General features: G+C 36.8%; 1 protein-coding gene across 1 annotated transcript; it reads left to right on the top strand.

The window, feature by feature from the left end:
- Positions 1-4,924: 4,924 nt before the first annotated feature.
- Positions 4,925-7,112, top strand: LOC109206792 (gibberellin 20 oxidase 1-like). The gene is made up of 3 exons (XM_019369656.1): positions 4,925-5,582; positions 6,116-6,437; positions 6,718-7,112. The coding sequence occupies exons 1-3, from the start codon at positions 5,044-5,046 to the stop codon at positions 6,988-6,990; spliced, it is 1,134 nt and encodes a 377-aa protein (XP_019225201.1). The 5' UTR covers positions 4,925-5,043; the 3' UTR covers positions 6,991-7,112.
- The last annotated feature ends 389 nt before the right edge of the window (positions 7,113-7,501 follow it).

Here is a 7,501-nt window from a genome sequence, read left to right as displayed (position 1 = left end):
AATTTGCTTGCTGGTCAAGAAGCCATGGAGAAGCAAATGGTAGGAGCTTCAGTGAAGAATGAAGAAGAAGCTCTCTACACCAACAAAGCCAAGAACTTCAAGCAACATACTGCTAGTAGTTCTAAAAAGAGAAATTTTCATGGAGATGGAAATTCACGCTCAAGGGGAGCTTTGAAAAATCACGGGAACAATAGAAGATTTGAAGGGAAGTGTCACCATTGTGGAAAGAAGGGTCATATGGCAAAAGACTGCTGGTCCAAGAAGAAGTCTGTGGAAAGTAATGCTGCTACGTCAAATTCAAATGAGAAAAGCGAAGAAGATTGGGATGCTGAAGCATTTTTTGCTATAGAAAAGGAAGATTTAGCACTCACAGCAACAATATCTGAATCAATTGATAATGAGAATGACTAGATCGTTGATTCAGGTTGTGCAAATCATATGACGGGTGATAAGAAAAAGTTGCAGAACTTGACAACATACAATGGAAGTCGTGTTGTGGTGACGGCCAACAATTCAAGGTTACCGATTGCTCACATTGGTAAGATAATAGTTTCTCCTCAACAAAGTTCCAACCAAATCTCACTTGATCATATTTATCATGTTCCAGGTATGAAGAAAAACTTGCTTTCAGTATCACAATTAACATCATCTGGAAACTATGTTCTGTTCGGTCCTCATGATGTGATGGTATAGCGTGATCTCAAGAACTTAGAAAATCCAATTATGAAGGGGCGTAAATCAGAGTCAGTTTATGTAATGTCTGCGGAGTCAGCATATGTTGAAAAGACTAGAAAGAACGAGACTCCAGATTTGTGGCACATGCGATTGGGTCACGTGAGTTATTCCAAACTAAGTGTGATGATGAAAAAATCAATGATCAGGGGTCTTCCTCAACTTGAAGTAAGAACAGACACCGTTTGTGCGGGCTGCCAATACAGTAAAGTGCATCAGTTGCCTTTTGAAGAGTCCAAATTTAAAGCTGAGGAACCGCTAACATTAAGTCATTCTGATGTATTCGGACCTATCAAGCAAGTGTCCGTTGGTGGGATGAAATATATGATGACCTTCATTGATGATTTTCCAGGTATGTGTGGATTTATTTCTTAAAGGACAAATCTGATTTGTTTTCAAAGTTCAAAGAGTTCAAAAAGGATGTTGAAGCAGAAGTTGGTAAGAAAATTCTTTGCTTGCGAACTGACAACAGTGGGGAATATACCTCAAACGAGTTTGCTGACTTCCTTCGAGAGTGTCGAATACGTCATCAGTTCACATGTGCAAACACGTCGCAACAAAATGGCATAGCGGAAAGGAAGAACATACACTTAGCAGAAATCTGTCGGAGTATGCTTCACGCGAAAAATGTTCCAGGACAGTTTTGGGCAGAAAAAATGAAGACTGCAGCTTTTGTGATCAATAGATTTCCTCAACAAAGGTTAAATTTTCTTTCACCTTTTGACAAGTTGTGGAATATGAAAGCTAATGTCAGTTATTTGTGAGTGTTTGGATGTGTGTGCTATGTTTTTATAGCAGATCATCTACGTAGCAAAATGGACAAGAAAGCTGTCAGGTGTATTTTTGTGGGCTATGACAGTCAAAGAAAAGGGTGGCGATGTTGTGATCCAACAACAGGAAAGTGTTACACTTCTCGGAATGTAGTATTTGATGAAGCTTCTTCATGGTGGTCTTCAGATAAGGAAGTGTTGCCCGACTCAGATGTTTTCAAGGATGTGTTGGAATCGTCCCAGATTCAGTTGAGTGTAGATGAAGCTGAAGGTGCAACTTTTGAAGGTAATGTTGAAGAAGACGTGACTCAAAGTCCTTAGAAATCTGGTGTATACTAACAACCAGGTGAAGAAGGCGAGCCTAGTAGGGCAGCTGCACCACCCACACTCAGAAGGTCAATAAGGATCAGAAAGCCAAACCCGAAGTATGCCAATGCTGCCATAGTTGAAGAAGCAGATGCAATAGAACCTGAGACATTTGAAGAAGCATTTGAAGATCCAAGGTGGACTAATGCTATGGAAGAGGAAATTGAAGCATTAGAACAAAATAAAACTTAGGAGCTTGTGCCAAAGCCAAAAGATGTGAAGCCTATATCTTGCAGATGGATTTATAAAATAAAGCGTCACACAGATGGGTCGATCGAGAGGCATATAGCTCGTTTGGTAGCTCGAGGATTTACTCAAGAATATGATTTGGACTACGATGAAACTTTCAGCCCAGTGGCAAAGTTTACAACTGTGCGAGTCTTACTTGCACTTGCTGCTAGCAAAGATTGGAATTTGTGGCAGATGGATGTAAAGAACGCGTTTCTTCATGGAGAACTGGATCGGAAAATTTACATGGTTCAACCAATGGGCTTTCAGAACCAAGAACATCCTGAATATGTTTGTAAGCTAAGGAAAGCGCTCTATGGATTAAAGCAATCACCAAGGGCATGGTATGGTAAAATTGCTGAATTTTTAACTCAAACTGGTTATTTTATTACATCTGCAGATTCAAGTTTGTTTGTCAAAGTCAATGGAGGAAAGCTAGCTATAGTGCTAGTATATGTCGACGACTTGATCGTAACTGGTGATAATGAAGATGAAATTCTCCAAATAAAGGAGAATTTATCTGTTCGGTTTCACGTGAAAGAACTTGGACAGCTCAAGCATTTTCTTGGCCTGGAGATTGATCGTACTCAAGGAGGAATTTTTCTTCATAAAAAAAAGTATCCAGAGATTTGTTGACGAAATTCGGAATGCTGGGGTGCAAGCCAATTGCAACACCAATTGAACCAAATGCCAAGATGTGTGCGCCCGAAGGGAAGGATTTAGAAGATGTGACGATGTATCGACAATTGGTAGGGAGTCTGATTTATTTAACTCAAACTCGACCCGATCTTTCTTTTGCAGTTGGTGTAATGAGTCGTTACATGCACAATCCAAAGAAGCATCATATGGAGGATGTTCGGCGAATGCTAAGATATGTAAAAAGTACAATTGATTATGGTCTTTTGTATGAGAAAGGTGACGATTGCAAGTTAGTTGGGTACTGTGACGTGGACTATGCAGGAGACCATGATACCCGTCGCTCAACTACTGGATTTGTGTTTAAGCTTGGAGCTGGAGCAATTTCTTGGTGCAGCAAAAGGCAACCAACCGTATCTTTGTCAACAACAGAAGCGGAATATCGGGCAGCAGCAATTGCAGCTCAAGAAAGTACATGGCTTATGCAGTTGATGAAAGATGTACAACAACCAGTAGGCTACGCGATTCCCTTGTACTGTGACAATCAGTCAGCAATTCGCTTGGCTGAAAATCCAGTTTTCCACGCAAGGATTAAGCATGTGGAAATACATTATCACTTTATCAGGGAAAAAGTGTTGAAAGGAGAAATTGTTTTGGAGCATGTTAAAACCGAACATCAAATAGCAGACCTGTTCACAAAAGGTTTAAGTGTCAACAAGGTTGAAAGTTTATGCTATCAACTAGGTATGGTTAAGATAATGAGAGCTGATGTCGAGAGGGGGTGTTAAAGTTGTACAACATCAGTTCCATTTAGTGTTGACTAAGTCTGTAGTATAGCTAGTTTTTAGCTTCAAGTTGTTATTTTGTTATTGTTAGTTGCAAATATTTTTTTCTAGTTTCTAGAGTTCAGATATCTTTTCCTAAAGTTTAGGAGAGTTTGTTTAGTGGGATAACAGGTTCAAGCTAATTTGTAAGCCTATATAAGGCCATCAGTGAATTGAATAAACCATCCAACTATTTTCTTCCACAAAAATTTCAATTCTACTTCCAGTTATTCTTTCTAATATTGAGCTTGCAATTCTATTTTGATTCTTCATAAAAGAGAAACGTAATTAAGTTTTTTAAAGAAAAAGCTTGCGCTTGTAATTTCAGCTGATTTACACTTTTGTATACGGTAGAAATCGGGGCTACCCGATTTCACTATTTGATCGAAACAAGGACGTTGCATCGAAGAGCTAAGGCATCGAGTTTGAGATTGAAGTCTCTTTCGAGATCGAGGTTGGTATCAATCGAAGGCAGGGGAGATAGACTTCGAGTAACATCAGGGATAGATTAGTAACGGAAAGAGCGAGATATCCGTGATTGATCGAGGATCGTGGTGTGAATCTCGGAACGGACCAAATCAGAAGCGGTTAATTAGTTGTTTATACGATTTCCTTCCGTAATTAGAGACATACCATAATTAGGTTTTCTCTACTATATAAAGAGGAGTTCCAATCATTTGTAGCATTATTCACTGAAACATAAGCAATATAGCTCCTCTTTTCTGACCCGTATTCTTGTTCATCAATTTATCCAATCTTTACTGTTCTCATACTTTATCACCTCGAGGGTACCTTAATTCAAGGCTGAAGCTTTGTTTGCATACTGGTTTGGGTTATTTACAATGCGAGTCTACCTCTTATTTTCTTACTTATCAATTGGTATTGTGTGAAATCGCATATCCTTAAAACCACATTATAAATTTAATTGTTATATGATTTTTAGGGTAAACAACTTCAATATTGTAGCAGCCTATTGATTTTGTGTATTATCAGGTCAAATTGACATACCACTACAATAATCATTTATTGTAAATCTAATTTAATAACTTTAAGCAAATAACCTGTCATAAATTGAATAAACTAGATACATTTTTTTTTTTTACATTTACACTAACAATATAGGCGAATAAAATATATCTTAGGCAAATTCTTATAGTTACCCTACAAAGGAAACGCCAAAACACTATCGGGAATCGCTTTCCTGTCAACATGCAGAAAAGACAAATAACTTATGGACCAACATGTAATTTTAAACATTGATAAGCCCTTCTAAGCAAAGTGGTCAATTTTGGAGTTCCTTTTTTCTGTGTTAGAGACATCACCACAAGGCCTATAAGATTCCAATTTTTGTTCACCTATTTTCCCCCATCGAACGGCCTTTGGCTTTTCCTTTGTCACAACTCTCTTTTAATAAACTCTATTCCCTATCTCTCACTACTTTTATCATCTTTTCACTATCAAATATCAAGAAAATTAAAGTGCATGCAATGGCCGTTGATTGTCTGATCACAAGAAATAAGTTTACTATGCCACGAACATCCAAAGAGCCATTGATTTTTGATGCCTCAGTAATGAAAAATGAGTCGAATATACCAAGCCAATTCATATGGCCAGACAACGAGAAACCTTGTGCTAATGCTCGAGAACTTCAAGTGCCATATATTGATTTAGGAGGAGTACTTTCAGGTGATCCTTTTGCAACAAAACAAGCAGCTACCCTTGTTAATGAAGCATGTCAAAAACATGGGTTTTTTCTAGTTATTAACCATGGAATTGACACTAATCTCATTTCTAATGCACATCGTTACATGGATTTGTTCTTTGAATTGCCACTTAATGAGAAGCAAAAAGCTCAAAGGAAGATTGGTGAGCACTGTGGTTATGCTAGTAGCTTTACTGGAAGATTTTCTTCTAAGCTACCTTGGAAAGAAACACTTTCTTTTCAATACTCTGCTGAGGAAGGATCCTCCCACATAGTTGAAGATTATTTTCAAAGGACAATGGGTGAAAATTTTAGCCATCTTGGGTAAGAGAATGTGACTGTTTTAACCTTCCCTTATATATATTCGTCAATTTAAATAAAACCCTGTCTGTTCCAAATAGAATACTGATAGTTTTCTATATTTGGAAGCTTTTTAACTTTAAACTTCCTATTTTACCTTTAATGACACGCTTTTATACTCATAAAAACGCCATGGCAAAGATTACAAATTTTAATGACAGATAGTCATTCTCAGGGATACTATTTAGAGATTAGCCATTACTTATTTTGTCCTGAAAGTTTTACACAAAATCTTAACTTCAAGATAATTCAGAACATTTTTATTACTGAAAAACTGAAATTCAAGACGCAATGGCTAATTCGTAAATAGCATCCCTTTCTTTATTTCTACTACATTTGATATATGCCAAAAGTCTATCTTTTTTTCTTTAATTATGTGTCCAGTCAAACACCACCATATAAAATAATAGGGAGAGAGTAACTTCCTTTAATTTTGAATTTTTTCCCCTCTAGTCAATTATATTAATTGTTTTTTTTTTTAATTTGTTCTTTTATAGGAAGGTTTACCAAGATTATAGCAAAGCCATGAGCACACTTTCTCTAGGGATAATGGAACTATTGGGTTTGAGCCTTGGTGTGAGCAGGAACCACTTCAAAGAATTCTTTCAAGAAAATGAATCAATAATGAGACTAAACTATTATCCACCATGTCAAAAACCAGAGCTCACTTTAGGAACAGGACCTCATTGTGATCCCACATCATTAACAATTCTACATCAAGATAGTGTTGGGGGACTTCAAGTTTTTGTGGACAACGAGTGGCGCTCCATCACTCCAAATTTCAATGCTTTTGTGGTTAACATTGGCGACACATTTATGGTAAGATGTCATTTACTACTGTTAACGTACATTACATAGCAATTTGAGTGCTTTTTTGAAAGACAAATATGAGTGTTTACCTGACAAATAGAGATATGGTTGTTTGCTCGATTATGTTTCATTGACGATCGTTTCAACTAAAAGTTTAAATGATTAGAGAAGATTATGATTTTTTTTTTACTTAATTATATCCTTGATACGATGCCTTTTGTTACTCTTGTGTATAGTTGAATTTTGGGTAAAGTGAAAACAGATAACACGTGGATTTCCCTTATGGCAGGCACTATCAAATGGAAGATACAAAAGTTGCTTGCACAGAGCAGTGGTAAACAACAAAATACCTAGGAAATCTCTTGCTTTCTTTCTTTGTCCCAAGAAGGATAAGGTGGTGAGCCCACCAACTGAATTGGTCGACTCCAACAATCCAAGAATATATCCAGACTTCACATGGCCAGCCCTCCTAGAGTTTACACAGAAGCAATACAGAGCTGACATGAACACTCTCCAAACTTTCTCCAATTGGCTTCAGCAAACAACTGCACAACTACTTTAATATATTAATGTTTTTTCATAATTGTCGCGCGTCTCTCTACTAATTCCACCATGTAGGCTACCCTTCTTGTACATCTTTTGATACATTTATAAGTTAATTCCCAAGCTAGGAATATTATGTTAGATCTCTGCTTGCAACTTCTGGAGTTGAAGATAATACGGTGAAAACGGAGGAAAAAAGAATTCGTAGGGATTATATATATGTTTTCACCTGATAACTACCAGGAGTTCAAAAAGAGAAATATAGAGGACATAGAATCGAACAAGGGAAAAAATAAATAGTGCTGTATGAATCGATTTTGTAATTTATTTTACTAGAAATGAATAGAGAATAAAGCCTATATAATTAATAGCTTTTACCTACGTATCTTCTTAATTCTAGCTATGCACGACAAAGTACAGGAGTATCCAATGTGGTCGTTCCCTCATTAAGGGAAACTATTTAAATCAATTCATTGCTTTTAGTTCCTTGGATTTTTGTTTTAAAATATTTCTTTTACCTAAGTAAATAT

Source organism: Nicotiana attenuata, unplaced genomic scaffold (assembly GCF_001879085.1).
Source record: "Nicotiana attenuata strain UT unplaced genomic scaffold, NIATTr2, whole genome shotgun sequence".
Taxonomy (NCBI): Eukaryota; Viridiplantae; Streptophyta; class Magnoliopsida; order Solanales; family Solanaceae; genus Nicotiana; species Nicotiana attenuata.
This window is presented reverse-complemented; position numbering and strand designations above follow the sequence as displayed.

Excerpts from the sequence above, each read along its gene's own strand:
- LOC109206792 (XM_019369656.1), top strand. The coding sequence starts at position 5,044 with ATGGCCGTTGATTGTCTGATCACAAGAAATAAGTTTACTATGCCACGA. Across the intron at positions 5,583-6,115 it reads GAAAATTTTAGCCATCTTGG|GAAGGTTTACCAAGATTATA; the intron begins GTAAGAGAATGT and ends GTTCTTTTATAG. Across the intron at positions 6,438-6,717 it reads ACATTGGCGACACATTTATG|GCACTATCAAATGGAAGATA; the intron begins GTAAGATGTCAT and ends CCCTTATGGCAG.